The sequence below is a fragment of the Gymnoscopelus braueri genome (genome assembly GCF_963280865.1).
Source record: "Gymnoscopelus braueri genome assembly, chromosome: 5".
Taxonomy (NCBI): Eukaryota; Metazoa; Chordata; class Actinopteri; order Myctophiformes; family Myctophidae; genus Gymnoscopelus; species Gymnoscopelus braueri.
In genome coordinates, this window is record NC_137606.1 from 23786641 (window position 1) to 23806168 (window position 19528).

Genomic DNA, 19528 nt, shown 5'->3' on the forward strand with positions numbered 1-19528 from the left:
AAATGCCTGCCACAATCTTTTCATCATCCATCCCCAAATGCATAAATATTCTCAGAAGATGATTTATTGTTTCTAGAAGGCCACTAAAAATGCTTTCATACGTTTCTTTCTAGTTTATTTTGCTCACAATCCTATTTGTATATATCTATTATTCATAGAAATAATATTGCTATCATTTTACTAAGAACAGTTATTAGTAAAGAACAGCAAGACTTCTCAACTGATATGATACACATGGGGATACAGTAAATATAAATTAATTAATTAACACATAAATTAAAAATGTATGAATGTAATCATTTTCCAATACTTCTAATACGGGGACAAATTACCACTAAAAGTACCACTAAAAGTCCCCTAATTATCCTACATTAAAATTCCCTAGTGGGTGGGTTGACGGTGGACGTCACAAACGTAACGTCAGGACTGGCAAAGCGCACTGTTGCTCCTATCTGTGCACAAACACTTGACACAAACACTGTTCAGGAGTCATGAGAACAGTCACACAAGGGGCCAAGCTGTACAGGGGCTCCCAGGGCCACAATTTGTCGAGGCGCACCATTGCTCCAATCCGCCCCAAACTTGGCGGAAAAATGGTTCAGGGTCTACCATGAATAGTCACACCTAAAAACCTAAATTGTACACATATGAGTCCTACAGCAGTGTTACAGCAGTGGTTAACACTTCATATTGGCCATAACTCTGTGACCATTGCTTTGATCAGCGCAATATAGGACTAGATTTGAAGGCTGTGTAGCGGACTGAAAGTCTAGTTCAATGTATTTTCTCTTCAAATAGTTAATTTCTCTGAAACTTCCATCAGAATTTGGCAACTTTACAGCAAGCTATAGAAAGGAAAATAGTAACATAAACATTCAGTTCACTTGGAAATGAAGAGAAAAATAGAAGTACAGTAGTATAGGTCCTGATGTGGGTGTGTCAGCAATATTCTGCTCACAGTGTGCAAGTCTGATAAACGACAGCCATACTGCAGTGTTGTGATTTCTTTCAGTTATTTTCTGTCATCATCAATTCCCCCATGTACACCGTTGTTGCCACACTGTTGGTCTGGGGAGGGAACCACATGCCTCCTCTGACACACATGGAGTCACCAGCTGCTGCTTTTTAGCTGACAGCGAGAAGGTTCAGCAGAAGCATAAACGTGTGTGGAAGTTCATGCTACCTTCCCCGGTTCTCCTCCTGCGCTCAACAGGTACCCCGATCAACCAGTAGGAGTCGCTAGTGCAGCGACACAATTCCCTGCTGGCTCCCCACTTGCCAACATGTTGGAGTTGGAATGAAACCCGGGCCTCTGTGATGGTGGGCGCCACCTGGATGCCCCCACACCAGCCATATAACTGACAAACAAATATTTATTTATTTCGAGAACCACGTCCACTAGATAGGGCACTAGATAGGGCAGGCCTGTCAAACTCGCGGCCCGCGGAAAGGTCCATAGCGGCCCGCGAAATACTTTGAAAAATAGTAAATTGACACTACATCTAACAGACATAGAGTCGCAGTTTGCATTGCTGTGCTGCCAAGCAGCTCGCCCCTCCCCCACTCGCTGCTACTTGACTGAGTACCTCTGATCGCCCAGGCATTGTCTAACCAGCTGCGGAATGTTCTGGCTGATTGGCTCGTTAACAGTCTATACTCTTTGATCGTCACACAGGAGTCAGCACGGACACTGACTGACTGACTGACTGACTGTCTGTCTGTCAGAGACACACACACACACACACACACACACACACACACACACACACACACACACACACACACACACACACACACACACACACACACACACACACACACACACACACACACACACACACACACACACACACACACACACACACACACACACTCTGACATCTCTGTTTTCAAAGTGTCCCGTGTCCCATAATGACAGTAACAAAGTATTAATATTTCTCTATGGTGTTAATTATAATAATCTAACAAAGGTGTTTTGTGTTTGCGCTCTGAACTCAAGGCTCACTTAAGCTAAAGCCAGGAGCCAGTATTGTTGTCCCATGTTTTATGAGCTTGTAGATCTGCTATTTATTTTTTTGACATGTTGCTATGTCAGTGGTGCTCCAACCTTTTCATGTCAAGGACCCCCAAAATGATATGTATTTGGCCGCGGACCCCCATCTCAAAATATTTTATTCCAGGGACCCCCCAGAAGCAAAGATCTTAGTAAAAAATATGTTGCTTTAAAAATATATATATATTCAAAGATTTGCACACATTTTCACAAAAACAAAAAAAATAGCAGATCTACAAGCTCATAGTGTGCCGCGCTATGAGATTGTATATCTGCTATTTTTGAATAGCCAAAGCATAGAATAATGGTTAAAGTGGTTACACACAGATCTTACACAGGTCTTAATGGGTTAATGGAAGGATGGATAAAGTAAGAGAACAGAATCAGGGTAACCGTGGGATGGGAATAGATCAGTGGTTCTCAACCTCTTTTTGAGCTCTGGACCCACTTGCATATTTCAGTTAAATAATGCAGTGGCTTGATATAATGTGTTGCCCATGGACCACCTGCAGGTCTAATTATACCATGGACCACTAGTAGTCTCGTGGACCATTGGTTGAGAAACAGTGGGATATATAGACATGGGATACATAGCAAGTAACCAAATGGAATTGTAAACTCTCAGAGTTAAATAGTGAGAATTTGATAGAGGGAGTGTCTGATTTAGCGTTGTTATTCCTACGGTGATTTACTCGTTGATAGGTGAATGAACGTGCATTTGATTTATGAACAGGTGGAAATGCATCGTTTGATAGGCCTGTGATCTGAACAAATCAAGGATGTGAGTCTACCCAGACAGCCTTTCATGAATCCCAGGTCAGCCGTTTCTTTAGTGACAGAATTACGATGTCAGGTGTCTGGGAGCAGTAAGTGATTTAGATGAAATTTCATGCTGGCTACACCATGTAAATTTGCCATTTTTGAAAATATATTAATGGTAATAGGTAGTTAGAAGCATTAATCATATATGTGTTAAAAACGTATAAATGTATCAAAGCTGCTTCTTTTATTTCTCAGGAGCTTGCCCAGTGAAATCCTCAGTATTAATTGAACTCAGAGTGTATTTAACATTCAATCTGGGAAAGCATCTGTGTCATTTTAAGATTTATTTGGCTATTCAAAAATAGCAGATATACAAGCTCATAGTGCGGCACTGAGTGCCACACTATGAGCTTGTAGATCTGCTATTTTTGTAAATGTAAATAATTAAAGTAGCTAATCTTCATAAAACATTTTTTAAAGTGATATACTGTAGTTATAGCAGTGACTGAGATGTAGTGGAGTAGAAAGTTCTGGAAATTGGAAATACTCTAGTAAAGTAAAACTACGTCAAATCTACATCTAGGTACAGTACTTGAGTAAATGTAATTAGTTACTTTACACCACTGTTCTATAAATGTAATTATTTAACCACCCACACACATTACCAGGTATTGTTTAACTTCAAATTATTCTACTTAAAATGGTTTATAATAATAAATGTAATAATAATAATAATAATAATAATTATTATTATTATTATTATTATTATTATTATTATTGTTACAAATTGCATTGTTTGTTTTCTGAGACAAGACAACAGATTGAAAAACAATGCTGTATAACTGAATGCGTGTGAGCGCGCATGTGCGTCCGCAACTGGTTCCTGCCCACCTCAAGTCACCATTTGACCAATCTTGCCCGGACACCAAAATGAGTTCGACACCCCTGAGATAGGGCCAATAATAATACATTGAAAAAGCCAGTGTTCTTGTAGTGGGGTTCCCTTTTTACCTTCCTACTATGTCTATCTTTTTCTGTCCAGTAGCACTGACTTGGCTGTTCTGTGTCAAACTTGTGACCCATCACTTAAACTGCCAATAGTGACATTACCTCCCTCAAACTAGAGGCCATAAAGTTTATGACTTACATTACATGCATATGTTTATATTCTATTCTATTATGTTGATGAAATAGTGGTAAAGAAATGCGTTCCTACACTGTTGCTTCAGGACAATGCACCAACCTCACAAAACAAATTCCTCATGTACGTACATTGCGATACAAGAGGGCAGACTAGCCAACACTAACTCGGGACTCCTGAATCGCTGCCCTCCACACCCTACCAGAATGTTACTTTGTACATGTATGTACAAAGAAACATTCAGGTAGTAAAAAATCTAAATTCTTAAGTCAATGTTGCTGTGGCATTAAAATTGAGCACTGTAACCTATTGATACCCTACATCTTTTATCAAATTGTCCATTTATAACTGCTAAGGGTTAGCAGTGATAATGCATTAACCTCATTAACCAACGTTCAAATAACCATCTTTACTACAAGGTTGTAAATCCAAAGCAAACTTGTGGTAAGATCATCAAATCGTCAAACATTCATTCACATTAGTATAGATGCAAAAGGATACTTTCCAGTGGCCTCCACGGACACCCTGTAGTTCTGGTAGCTCTTAGTGGGATGGAAGTTGAAGATAAACAGTACATTTGCCCTCTCAAACACAACGACTTTGTCCCCTTCATGTTTGGCACTGACAAAGGCCTAAATGGGACAAAGAACAAAACAAGTCAAGTTATTATTACTTAATGACAGTGGTTACTGGTTATCAAACTTTGTCATGTCGAGGATCTCCAAATGAATCTATATTTGGCCGCGGACCTCTATGTGAAAATATTTTTTTGCCAGGGACCCCCATTCAAGATTTGTGTTGTTAAATGTAAAAAAATATTCAAACTTTTTCACTTTTTTTCAAGATTGTTTGAATGTGACAGATTGCGAGCTTGTAGATCTGCTATTTTCAAATAGCCGATGTACAGTATATAGGGTTAAAGTGGGACTGATTTTGATGCTATCCTCCTATAATTTGACCAAGCTCTGTGAGGTAGGTAGGGTGGTGGTGAGACCAACATTGCTCTGCCCGGTTCTCCTCAGTGGCTGGAGCTATTGATCTGAAATTGCACGCAGCCATTGACCATCCATTACCATGTGCACGGAACTGCCCATTTTTCGATTTCCCCAACTGTCAGCTGTTTATTCACGTTTTTATGTAAAAGAATGTCGCCATGGTTACGGCTGTGGGATGGCCCCGCGAGCTATGGGATGAATGGCTCCCGGGTTGCCAGATCATGTGCGCATATCCCCCCACGGATGCGTCCCCCGGGTATGGACTAGTATTAACTAATTTCACTGGGCATCCCCTGGAAACCCTCCAAGGACTCCTGGGGGTCCCCAGACCCCTCTTTGAGAACCACTGCTTTATGACATAATGATCATGTTCCCCTTTCTTATGATATACTTAAACACCCCTATTTTGGAAATGTCAATATAGGCCGACATTTTCAGACATTTTGAAACTATTTGGAAAAAAATTGCAGATAATAGTGTCTATTTCCGCAGACAAGGCATAAAATAGGACTTAAGTGGTTAAGTGAGGTGAAGGCTGCAGGGGCTGCAGTACACATTGTTTTTTCCAAATATACCGGCTAAAAGCGTCCATACATCTAATTTCAGGTGACAATCATCGTCAGAGAGCAGGTGCTCAGGGCAACGAGAAGCACACGCTGTCAGCTTTGGACAGCTGCAGATGACGAAGCCACCACTCTCCTGTGGAGCAAGCCACTGTTAACGTGTCATTAGTAGAGATTATCAATGTCACACCACCCCCTATTTTTAGTGCCTTGTTCCCCCAGTAAATTTTCAGTGGAAAATATTCAGGGCTGAATAGGGAGATAAGCCCCTTGACAATTGCACTGGCAGAGAATGGAGGTTACAGGAAGAGGTGGCAGTCTTCAATCTTCCAGCAAACTCTTTTTACATGTTCCTTCTTTACTTCCCCAGAGGGTTTTCAATGCATGGCCGGGTGTGTTTCATAACTGGCTTTGCATCTGCAAAGACATTGAACCTCATGGAGCGGTGGCATTCCAACTGTATAAAATGTACAAATGCATACTTTATTCATACAGCTAAATGTAGATTGTATGCAATAAGTTATTCATTAGCATAAAACCATTCCATTTTTTAAATACATCTACTGTAGTGATATATGAACTGTAGGAGTTACTAGCTGCAAAACAAACCTAATAAATAAATTAAACAAAAAAATAAATATATATATATATGATGAGAATACAATTACTTCAGTTTTCCGAAAGTATCATGAATATTTGGAGATTTATCTCAAGTTGGTTCAAGTCAACTTCTACTAAAAGTTACAACTACTAATGGAAATAAGTCAATATTACGGGTCAGCTGTTGACAGTTCTATTATGATGGCCACACAACTAATTGTCAAGTCACAACCCACCTGCTGTGAAGCACCAGTGGTATAAATAGAACATGAGCATAAAGAGAGGCTTCCAGATGCCAGCGACCGCTCAGAGAGAGAGAGAGAGAGCACAGTTCTGTTTAGAGTACATCACAGCAGGGTACTGAACGGGGGCTTCCAGTCATGTACAGCGTTTGCCCCTTTGAAGTTCACTACTGCACATCTTTTCAGGAGGCCAGAGACTGCTCGGAGAGAGAGGACAGGTCTGTTTAGAGTGCATCACAGCAGGACCACCAGTGATGTTATCTCTGAACTAATGGGGGCTTTGGTTCATGTACAGCATTTGCCCCTTTGAATTTCACTGCCGCACATCTTCACAGTGCATTGTGCACTTTTAAGTGATGCGACGTCCCGTGTGTTACACCATCTTCTTAACCACTTAAGCCCCATTTCATACTTTGTTGTAGGTGGGTTTTTTTTGAAAATATTTGACAATACAGAGACATGACTCCAGGTTGAAAGTGGTTAATTCACTTGCTCCTGGAGCAGCAACATTTTCACTCAGCACCTCGACCTCACCTCCCCAAACCACCTTTGAGCCTCCATGCCACCTATTTGAATATACTGTAGAATCAAGTTACCGTATACTGTAGATTGTCCTCACGAAAGCACAATTGGCAATATCATTGATACTTAATTCATGTGCTCCTAATGTTCTGTATAGCTCTTTATTTTTTATTTAACCTTTATTTAGAAAATCCCATTGAGATACAGGATCTCTTTTACGAGGGAGCCCTGTTCATGGTTGCAGCTGGACAAAGTTGCAACATACACAACATAAAACATAAACAAACTAGAAAAAGTGCTCCTCGGAGCACAGGTCTCCGCCAGGTCAGGTAGGTTATTGTGGCCTCCTGGTGGCGCTATAATAAGCCAATGTGAAAAGGGGCGGCATTTCTTCTTAACGGTAATCGGACACTGCATTCATGATTTGACATTTTGTTTGGCATTTGGCATTTTGTTCCAAAAATGTGTTTTGCTAAATTAGACCTGCTGGTGGCGCTATAACAGGCCAATGTGAAAAGGGTGGCATTTTTTCCTCGGCCTAGAGGGAATATGTGTGCAAAGTTTCACAGAAATCGCACGTTGCGTTCATGATTTGAGGCATTTTGTTCAAACGGACCTATCCAGCAAACTTTGGAAGCCAATGTTAGCCAATTAGGATGGAATATGAAATATCGGACACTTCCATCTTGATCACATGACTATAGAGATACTGTGTACCAATTTGCGTGATTTTTGGGCAGATTATGAAGGAGTAATAGCAAAACATTTGTTTTACAAAAGTCAGCCTCCTGGTGGCGCTCTAAAAGGCAGATGTGAAAAATGCATGGCAAAGGTTTTTCCTTGGCCTCTAGGGAGAGTGCGTGCAAAGTTTCACGCAGATCGGTGCAGTTATAGGTAAAAACTCAAATCGGCCTGTTATAGCGCCACCATGAGGCTGATTTGAACATTTTCAAGTGGCATTTCTTCCTCAGCCTAGTGGGAATGTGCGTGCACAATTTCACGGAAATCGCATGCTGCGTAGATGATTTGAGGCATTTTGTTCAAAACAAACCAATCCTGCAAACTTTGGAAGTCAATCTTAGCCAATCAGGATGGAATATGGAAAATCGGACAGATCTATGTTGATCACATGACAATAGAGATACTGTGTACCGATTTGCATGATGTTTGGATAAAATCTGTAGGAGTAATATTAAAAAAATAGTTTGGATCAAATCGGCCTCCTGGTGGCGCTATAACAGGCCCATGTGAAAAATGCATAGCAGAGGTTCTGAATTGGCATCCAGGGAGTGTGTGTGCACAGTTTCGCAGCGAGCGGGCCAACGGTGCCGGAGATTAGCTGTTCACAGACAGATGGACACACGGACACGCAGACACACACACGGACACACGGACGGACAAGGGGTAAAACATACTCTCTCGCCATGCCTTTCGGCCTGGCGGAGACAACAATCACATAAAACAAACAACTTAAAATAGTGAAATAATATTTGATATATATATATATTCCAAATATTATTTCAAGATCTTTTTGAAAATAGCAGATCTACAAGCTCACTGTGAGCTTGTAGATCGGCTATTTTCACCATATATATTTATTAATTGAGATGGGGGTCTGCGAAGAAATACAATCATTTGAGATGCACATGTTTGAGGGCTGTTTAAACAATAATAAAATCAAATATCAAAAATTAACTACACTTTAAAAACAAGCCCAAAAACCTGCAACAACCAATATTTACAAGCAACTTTATAGGAAAAACAAGCCCAATGGCAACCCACAGATCAGCTGCGCACACTACAGCGTTTTCTATCACTGGTGCGTCACCGTCTAAAGGCAAAATAAAAAGTGAGAACGCAACGTTTTCACTAGAGAGCGTTGTCGTCTAAACGTGGCCTTAGGTAAGGAAGCAGGTGCACTGTCTGATGGAGTCTGCCATCAGATCGGACAGTAAACTCCTGAAAGACCAAAGTGTGATTAAGTCCTTAAGCTTCAGATCAGTCTGCAAGTGATTCCTACTGTAGCTGCAGCACACATGAAGGCCCGTTTGACAGGTTCAGTTCGAGCTTTAGGGACAGTAAGTACTGTAACAGGGAATGTCGTTTGAATGTAAACTGTAATAGTTGGTTTTGTGTGTAATAGGAGGGGCTATAACGGGTAGATAGGCCATCTGGTAATCAGAAGGTCCCAGGTTCGCCCTCCGTTCCGCCCAGTCTATGTGTCGTAGTGTCCCTGAGCAAGACACATACATTATGCTCCCCGGGCGCTGTATCAATAGCGCCCACTGCTCATAATAGTTAGTTATGGTAAATGCAGAGGACAACTTTCACATGTGCAAATGCATTGACCAAAAATATGTCACGCGGTATCAATGACAAGATGTCAGAGTAGTTTCCACATTTAATGTTGGCTGTAAAGACAACCTTCAATATATGTGGACATATATAGTACTGTAAGATGATAGAAACATCCCACACTTTACAGTATTCAGGTCAACAGCACTGGGGGAGAACAGACCAGACAATGATATAAAGTACCCGTTGCAGTGCATCTATCTACACCGTACATGGCTTCAGGTGAACAGTATGGAAACAGGCAGGAAGGAGAGCGCCTGAAGTGTAGCAGGGTCAGTAATGGTGCCAAATGTATGCTCATTTCCCGCCAGCAGCCTCCTTGGGGATGGACTTTTCCCGCAGGGAGAGTAGAAACCAGCTAGCCAGGCTGCCTGACTCTCCCTTCCTCATACATCTAAGGTTCATCTTCACCCAGCTGTGAGAGCCCCCGCGCGTTCAGAGAGAGTCAGAGCAAACTTTTGATTGATAGACTAATATGCGGAAATGAGCCTTGCGAACCAGACATGGGCCTAATTAAGTTCTCTGATACATTTCCCCCTCCGACGCGTCCGTCTGGCTGGTGTGGAGAAATAGGTCAAAAAGTAACACAGTAAAGGTGAAGTGCACAATACAAATCCTCAGTGTTAAAGTATCCATTTGTAACTCTAACCCTTTGGTTATTATGTGTACAATCTCAGAGTAAATGATATATTTTTGTTAAAACAATGTGCTTTTTGTTAAAAACTTAAAGCTCTATATTCCAATAGTAATCATTGCTATAGAGTGCTGTCAGTGACAGGAGTCTCCCACCTCTCCAGCTCTTTAGTAAACAGAAAATACATTTTCCGTGGGTGGGATACCAACAGTATTTAACCCAATCAAGAGAGAGAACTCCACAATGATCATTTATCAGCTTCATTTTATAACGTTTCAGTTCCATTTTGAGTTCTCTCTCCTGATTGGATACAACTTTGTATCCCGACCTTATTTTTTTTTCCTTCCATGTACTAAAGAGCTGGAGAGACAGGGAGACCAAACTGAACAAACAATCTATAGCAATGATTTGGAATATAGCGCTATTTAACACTTATTGTAACAACAATATGTCACTGTACCTTTAACAGTCTGTATTTTACAGCGTAGCTCTAATCTGAGGATTGGATCATGGTGGGATTGTGGGTATTTTTGAATCAATTACACAGAAACACTTCTAATCCCTGGCACACACTTCTTTTGCATCATCCCATTTCTGTAGGCTACCTTACCACCAGCCCCCTCAAGAGAAAAATACTGTGCTACATCATCAACACATATGTATCAATCAAAGAGCCATAGAAAAGCTGAAATCCATTACTGTTCACCTTGACAGCAGCCAGAGAAACAAGACATTTCCAAAGTGAACCCTCCACTTTTTTGAGAACTGCTCCTCAATTTAGAGACACAGAAAGAAAAATAAATGCTAAAGGTGTATATATACCAAACCTAGCCTGAGAGTAGAATTACAGAGAACATGAAACAATCTTCGATAAGCTGAAGCATTTACGGCCAGAACTATTCTGGATGTAATTGAAAGAATGTTACAGTAGGTGATAAAAACATCCTTGAAGTCCCTGTTTTAACAAACCATGTCCTTAGACAATAAGTGTGTGTGCGTGCGTGCGTGTGTGCGCGTGTGGGGGGGGGAATGTATATTAGAATATAAAAAAACATATTCGATTTTTGTCTCCGCCAGGCCGAAAGGCATGGCGAGAGAGTATGTTTTGCCCCCTGTCCGTCCGTCCGTGTGTCTGTCCATCCGTCCGTCCTTCTGTCTGCGAGCAGCTAATCTCCGCCACCGTTGGCCCAGTCGCTGTGAAACTGCGCACACACACTCCTTGGATGCCACAGCAGAACCTCTGCCCCACATTTTTCAACACAACACACAAATCGGTACACAGTATCTCCACAGCCATGTGATTAACACGGATCTGTCCGATTTCCCATATTCCATCCTGATTGGCTCCGATTGGCTTCCAAAGTTTGCAGGATTGGTTCGTTTTGAACAAAATAACTCAAATCATGAACGCAGCATGTGATTTCCGTGAAATTGTCCACGTAGATTCCCACTTGGCCCAGGAAGAAAAGCCACTTGAAAACTTTCACATCAGCCTCATGGTGGCGCTATAACAGGCCGATTCACGTTATTACCTATAACTGCACCGATCTTCGTGAAACATTGCACGCACACTCCCTAGAGGCCAAGGAAACACCTTTGACCTGCATTTTTCACATTTGAACACATTTTTAGAGCGCCACCAGGAGGCTGACTTTTGTAAAACAAATGTTTTCCTCTTACTCCTTCAGATTCTGTCCAAAAAACACGCAAATCGGTACACAGTATCTCTATAGTCATGTGATCAAGATGGATGTGTCCGATATTTCATGCCTAACATTGGCTTCCAAAGTTTGCAGGATAGGTCAGTTTTGAACAAAATTCCTCAAATCATGAACACAGTGTGCAATTTCCGTGAACTTTTGTACGCATATTCCCACTAGGCCGAGGAAGAAATGCCCCCCTTTTCTCATTGGCCTGTTATAGCGCCACCAGCAGGTCTAATTTAGCAAACCACATTTTTGGAACAAAATGCCTCAAATCATGAATGCAGTGTCCGATTGCTTTGAAAGGCCTAAGAAGAAATGGCACCCATTTCACATTGGCCTATTATAGCGCCACCAGGAGGCCATAATAACCTACCTGACCTGGCGGAGACTTGTGCTCCGAGGAGCACTTTTTCTAGTTTTTAATGTTTTTTTGGACAGAGACAATTAAAAAACAATGGATCAAACAAAATATATATTTTTTTATTGGATCCGAGCACTTGATACATTGTTTTTTGTACTGTCCCTGTCAAAAAAAAAAAAAAAAAAAGAAAAAAGTAGAATAATAATTATAATATTCGAATATATTCAAATATCTGCCCATTTTTAAGACCAATATTTGAATTTAATTTCTGAGGAATGTTAACAGCCCTAGTGCATGCAAGCACGCGGAGGCGTAACAGCACACGCCTCTTGTGGGTGTGTGAGTGCATAGCATGTTGTGTGTACCCTACATACTTACAGGGGCGGCGGCCAGCCAGCCGTACTTGTCCTCGGTGCGGTTCATGTCCCGGTCAAAGGAATAGAGCTGAACGTAGCGGAGGTGATCCGTTTCCAACAAGTTGAACTGCCGCCGGGCGTAGTGGTAACTCTGATCGTTCCCTTCTCTGGGGAAATCTAACCACTCTGGATGGCCAAATTCATTCCCTGCAATGTAGGAGAGACTATTAAAATATGTGCATAATGAAACAATGGGGACACCTTCACTATCAATTAAGATAGCATACTGTGCTGTGCATTTTGCACCTTCTTTACGGCGTGGCTCCTATGAGGCGAGTCATCTAGAATAGGGCCTGTGTGCCTGGGGGTGTGTGTGTGTGTGTGTGTGTGTGTGTGTGTGTGTGTGTGTGTGTGTGTGTGTGTGTGTGTGTGTGTGTGTGTGTGTGTGTGTCTGTCCACTGGACTGATAAGTGCCAAATGTATTGTGCATGCTGCCAGTAGCCAGTAGGCTCTTCTTTTTCTGTGTGAGGTTTTTCACATCTATGCTATTTCATTTCATTTAATTTTATCCCTTTATTTATTCTCGAAAGACATTGAGGTTGCCCTCATTTGCAGTGTCGTCGAGATACATCACAGTACAATTTCATTTTCATTTTCACATCAATATTCATATGAAAAACAAGACAAAACAGAACCAAATAAAACAACCTTTCCCTATCGTGTGATACAACACAAATTTAAAAGCTAATTAAAAGCAATTGCAGACCCTTGTGGGTAGGCCTGCAATCAAGGATTTAAATTGACCGTATGTTATGGGGAGAACAGATTTGAAACTATAAAATGTAACTATAATTTACCAAATCAGTTTGTGTGTGTCACCGTCCAGTCGGAAGGCGGCCGACCGAATGCTCTCAAACTTGTGCGTGTTTGTCTCATAATGACCCCGAGGTGGCAATTCGGACAGACCAACGAAAACCACAAATATCTGCCAACCCGGGTTGGCGGAGTGTCACGTCACGTTTGTGCCGCTAAGCCAGTATAAATCCCTGATTGGCTAACCCGACCCGTCAGCTTAACTGATTGGCCAAACTTCTTGTAACATTTGTGCCATAGAGCCAATATAAATGGAACGACACTTACATCGTTCCCAATATGAAAAGCCCCAAGTAGGCCATGGTCCTATGTTGTTAAATAATCTCACATCTACTGATCCCACCATCCCTCCATATTTGGGCAAGAATTATGTCATCAACATGATGGCAGATCCACAGGGAAGCCACGCTGTTATTAAACCTTTCAAATTCAAATTCTCTCTCTCTCTCTCTCTCTCTCTCTGATGAATACATTAAGTTCAGTACAGTATGAAGCACCTGCAACATGTCACCAAATATGCCCTTTATAGCACCAAGGAATCTGACCTTTCAAGAACAGCTACTTAGACAAAAGCCAAACAAGGGTACATTTTGCACAAATTAAACCCCAGGGTCAAAATGTTTTCAAAACATTTTTGCAAAATTAATTCACCAGGCGTTATTTTAGTAGCATATTTAAGTCAATGCTGGAAATTGGAAGAAACCGCAGACAGCTATTCATAAGCCTGACACCAGTAATTACAAAAAAGAGAATGTTCAGGAGAACTATCTTTTTCTCTGCCTACATTAATTCATTGTGTTTCACGATCACTACAAATACACACACAAACACACATTTTTAAACACATTTTGCTTAAGACTGTTGATTGTACAAGCTGAACCAAATGAAACCAGAGTGCAAATCTGAAACTATCAGTAAAAAACTGCATCACAGAACGAGACAGTCAAAAGGGAAAAAGGAAAGCTCCCCCGAGGTCTCCGACACAACACCACAGTCATGTCATCCCAAGAGATGAGATAATGAATCCGTCATCAGATGTCAAGACAACATCATAAAACAACAGTCAGGATAATTGAATTCCAGGGAGGGAAAGAAAGACTTTGACAAGAGGCGGAGGAAGTAGCATGACAATGGAATATAGAATAGTGTTTATTCTGCACAATGGAAAGACAAAAAAGCGCAGTGGGATGAAGTGGAGCGGGCGATGAGTGACAGCTAATTCTAATGAAATACGTTATGTAGCTGTTAAAGAAGTAACAAACAATACGCCATGGGCTGCCAGCTGAACAAGCATGATGCAGAGCATGCCTAGGAATTAGGACAGCAAAGAAGTGAGGGCAGGCATGGAGGAAGGGAGGGAGGGGTTGAGTCAGTGAGAAAGAGAGAGACATTTTTCTTATGACATCTATGCAAATAATATTGTATGCCTCCCGCACTAATGAAAGAAATGCTAAGAAGAGAATTACACCTCAGACGTGGTACATTTGCAGAAGGTCAAGGGAAGACATTCATTCACTCTACCAAAAGAGGATTGTGCAATGTGCATGGTGCATATTCTTTGTGCATTGGAAATCCATTATTCAAAATACAGAAAAGGGGGGGGAAATAAAATAAAAAGCTCATTGTATAAGAACTGGCAGTATTTACTGTGTGGGAAAGAAAGTATAATCAATAACTGGGATAGATACAGCTTTAAAAAGCCTATCAAAAAGTAAACATTTTAAAGTTCAAAGATCAAAATATAAAATAAAATAAATATATCCTGAGAATATTTGAATGCTAAAGTAATGATGCATATTTGACAGTTAATATTAAAGAATGAATACTGTCTTTCGGGATATATCATTTTTATCACGTTTTTCCAAAGTTAATAAATATTAGAAGATATTTCAAGTAATTCTACTAATATATTTGCCAGAAATAAATATATCCATTAGTTGAAAAGGATGCCTATTTACAATTAAAAAAATGTTTTAGCCCACTAATTCTATTTTTTAGGTATTATAGAGCAGGGCTTTCACGACTAGAGATGTTTACTGGTCGACTAATTTGACCCAGTGGTAGTCGACTAGTCGAGAAAAAAAAATGAAAAAGAAATCTTGCCATTGTTTTAATGCCATTACTATTACTATTATCCTCCTGCCTGTATTTTCATGACGTTTTAAGGGAAGTGCTTCTAACAGCAGCACAGCAGCACAGCAGCGTCTCCAATGATCCTCAAAAGGGGGTTATTGCCCAATAATAGGCTATTATTGGGCATACGTTTGACCCCCTTTTGATAAAAAATAAAGGGCAGGAGGATAATAATAATAATAGTAATGGGCCGGGCCATTACTATGGCACTAAAACAATGAGAAAAAAATAAGAAAAGAAAAAACTATTCAACTAGTACCAACAAGGTTGACTAGTGGTTATACTAGTCGATTAGTCGACTAGTCGGTGAAAGCCCTATTATAGAGGCAGGTATTATGTAAGTTGAGTGTCAAGCAGGAGCTCTTGTACAGTAGTATAATGTATGCAAATGACAGATTCAGATCCTACTGGTGTGATCATCTTGACTCAAGAGTAACCTTGAATAAGATGATGTATTGAATGTACTCTCAGCCCACTTGGAAAAGCAAGTACTGTATACTGAGGATTGGATTGAAGGGATGTCAAGGACAGAGTGTGAGATTGACAACCTTCCCTGAAGAGACGAAACATGAACGTTCCTTAAGCCTGATTTATGCTTCAGCCACATCCTTTTTTGTTGAACGATCTCATAGCACTTCGTCACCGAATCAAAGATCAGGCTTTAGAAAAAATGTTAGAGAGAGACACTATGTGATTACAGGATATGCTTCAATGCTGAATTATTGTACTGAACAACTGTACTAATAATGCAATATTGGCAGTACTGGCATAGCAGCACACCTGCAAATATTTGGTAAGTACCACCTGAGGTTATGAGCCCCCTGAGGTAATGCAAGCAGTAGGCAATGTCTTATCATCCACCTGCACAGTGCGAATAGGCCAGGCATAGCATATTTACAGAGGTGCTGTGGGGTGGGAGTGAGTATGATGGAGGTGGGGCAAACACGCACGCACGCACGCACGCACGCACGCACGCACGCACGCACGCACGCACGCACGCACGCACGCACGCACGCACGCACGCACGCATGCATCAAAAGAACTAGACTTAATTGGCTGTATAAATTCACTAAGCTCTGTTTACTGCTGTGTATTTTCACCCCAATGTTATGCTAGCCACATGGAGATGATTTCCAGTCATCCAGTCCATTTAGTCCGTGACCGTTTGCCCCTTGGTTCAGCTGTCAAATGTGCCATGCACACTTCCATTAGCTTTTACCTTTTCCTTAAGCGGTGGCCATAGCTGAATGGGGGTAGAAGAGGCCGTCTGGAAATCAGAAAGTCCCCGGTTCGCCCTCCGGTCTGCCCAGTCTATGTTTCAAAGTGTCCCTAAGCAAAACACTTAACCCCTAAGACAAATTTCACGTATATGCAAGTGTACCGTGACAAAAATATCCACAAGGAGTGGGGACTAAATTATCATTAATTAGCTCTTCTCTACAATAAAAAAACGGCAATGCTCATCATATGTGCCAGAATTAATCACTATGATAATCACTCTCCACTGCCTGCTCATGATCAACAGAGATCAGATTGCAAATGAACATTTAACTTGTCTCTCATACTAAGTTAGGGCAAGGCTACTGTTCTGAGAAGGAATTTGTGATGTAAAAAAGCTTAATAAAAAAATTATAATATAAAAACATATATACAACATATCAAACCGAAATAAAGAAAGAAGAACTCCTGGATAAATTGATTCCCTGACGACTTGGGGAAACATTTGGGAAACTAACCCCAAAGTTTTGCAGGAAAAGTAAAACACTGTAACACAGCAAAATAAGTTGGCTCGCCTTCGGGCAACTCCATCTGTTTGTCAAGACTTAGACATGCCACTTACCCAAGTTATGTAATGTTACTAATGTATCTCTCCATTATTATGGATTATAAAATAATTGTCATATTTCTGTGGTGTTAAAGCGGCACTATGTAACTTTCTTTTGTCCAATCTGTATGGTAGAGTATGTTAACAATATAACTTATACAATTGGGGTGGTTGCATTTTGTCTCCCTGCACAGGTTCTGACACAAATTTTGACCTGATGGTCAAGATTCAATTTATCCCCTGAACAAGCAGGCAGGCTCTATTAGCTCAATGGTAAAACATGTCAGGACTTGCGCAGGAAACCGGGATAGAAATCTGGGGTAGAAGAGGAAAGTTACATAGTGCAGCTTTAATGTGCCAAATTGCAGTGAAAGATTCTCCCTCAGCGATAGTGGTGAATATTCCCCTGAGAGTCAATCAAGTCAATTCTTTGACAAAATACGCCATTTAAAATGTGCTCCAGACATCCAGTGATTGCTAGGTTCGCTTCTTATACCAATGTTTAAAATGTCTCTTATTTTGACACACCTTTGCCTCGGTTTTAGAAGAGAAATTAAGCTACCTGTGTGCAACTGTTTCATACAGTTCATTGTATTCCATCCATCACCAGTAATTATTTGGCCACAACACTGTGTAGTGTACATTCGTCTAGACATACTAATATCAATATGAGATATGAAAATATAGTTTTACTCCTATTCCCTTCTTTATTAACTTTTCACTCTTTCTTATTCACACATTGCGTGTGTCTAATTCGACTGACTTCAGTATCATAAATTAGGCCATTGATCTCTCTCTAACTCAAGTCTGAAGAGAACTTATACAAGGGTATTGATTCAACCCATTCTTCAAGAAATTACTGTAAGTGCTGACACTTTGACTCAAGTAAGTAACCTGAATACTAATATATTTAACAACTTAACAACCCTAGCATCCCTATTCTGCGGCGAACATTCAGAAACTATAGCAGCTCTACCAGCTCATGATGCATCAAAGAAGTATATAGGGTTTAAGTGGTTAACAAAGGTTTTAAACTCATCTTTCAAGTCAAAACACAGTGACTGCGAAATTCAAAATGGAATTTCCAGTGTTTCGCATTCGCTGTTAATAATACATTGAGATTTGGTTCAAATATAAAGTGCATTACAAATCAAAAGTGCTATTGTGCTGTTAACCCATTTAGACCTGAGGCCGATTCTAAAAACGCCTTCTAAAACCTAACCTAAGATTTCTGAAAATGTTCAAATTCTTACTAAAAAAATGTATACAACATGATGTTGCTATATGTATAGCAACAACTAATGAGACACAGAGGTGGCTCCCGGATTCAAAGGTATAACAACGTATAGGTGGCAGCAGGTCTAAATGGCACAGGAAGACATTATCTTGATACATGTTATTTGTTTACATCTCCATCCTTAAATGTACTTAGTTTCCAACAATGGTATGATGAATGGGGGGGGGGGGCATAGTGTTCACAGAGGGTTGTTTAAGACATGTTTCGCAAGCTGGCTACTCCCATTACTCCCCTGCACAGCTCTGCATCAGATAAGCGCCAGACAGTGACACAGGCCCCTCAGTTATTAGCAGCACAAGAAGGAGCCATGGATCAATGCGTTTTCCATTGGCGGGATTCTAGAAAGGCAAGATCAATGACGGAATCAGTGGATATTTTAAATCCTGTAGTAGTTTTGAGATTTGTAAAAAATGTGTGGTTGCAGTCCGGAAGGCTTTAAGCACCATGCAAAAAAACAAAACCGTGGACATGTTCTAATGATTATTTGCACCTGCTACATTGATTTTCTGTTACTTTGACTACACGTGTAACAGTACAGTAAGTAAGCAATTCTGGTAAGCGTTTGGGTAAAAAAGAAATAAAAACGGACATGTTATTGACATTTTCATAGATCGCTTTTAGGGGGGGTCATCTATTTGAAATGTATGAGAAAGTAGGGAGGTGGATTTCCTTTCACCATCCAGGACTAAAATATAATGGTTTCTAGTTGCAATATGGGTTTGTAAAATGTAGAGTGGTCAATGCAATCTTTTTAGCTCAGTAATGTAGACTGTAAATCTGCAAGGTTATCTTAAGTCTCTGTGAGCTCCGAAAGTCAGGAGGTAATAGTGCTTCCATTGTATCCCTGCTGATGTAATGATAAACCCACTGAGGCGTTTCATTACTGCCATGCCACTTGCCACTTTAATGTCAATGACACTCCAACAATCTTTACAGTATCCATCTCTCGACATCACAAATACCGATGCTCCCTGTGTCCTCTTGCAGGCTGGTGTTTGCTATTGGCCCTGAGTAAATAGATGAGTTTCTGTAAGCTAGGCACTTCAAATTGATTTGCTTGCTCAAACGATTTGTTCTTGCTCAGCACTGGCTAAATGACTCTGTAGTCAT

At 40.7% G+C, this 19528-nt stretch overlaps 1 protein-coding gene across 1 annotated transcript in view; it reads right to left on the reverse strand.

Annotated features, from left to right (window-relative positions):
- The window catches only part of gbe1b (glucan (1,4-alpha-), branching enzyme 1b), a 96009-nt gene that overhangs the window by 18034 nt on the left and 58447 nt on the right, over window positions 1-19528 (reverse strand). Inside the window, exons 13-14 of the mRNA XM_080428769.1 lie at window positions 12313-12497; window positions 4458-4588 (exon numbers count right to left, since the gene is read on the reverse strand). Of these exons, the coding sequence (XP_080284895.1) occupies window positions 4458-4588; window positions 12313-12497 (316 nt within the window). The remainder of the gene's footprint in view (window positions 1-4457; window positions 4589-12312; window positions 12498-19528) is intronic.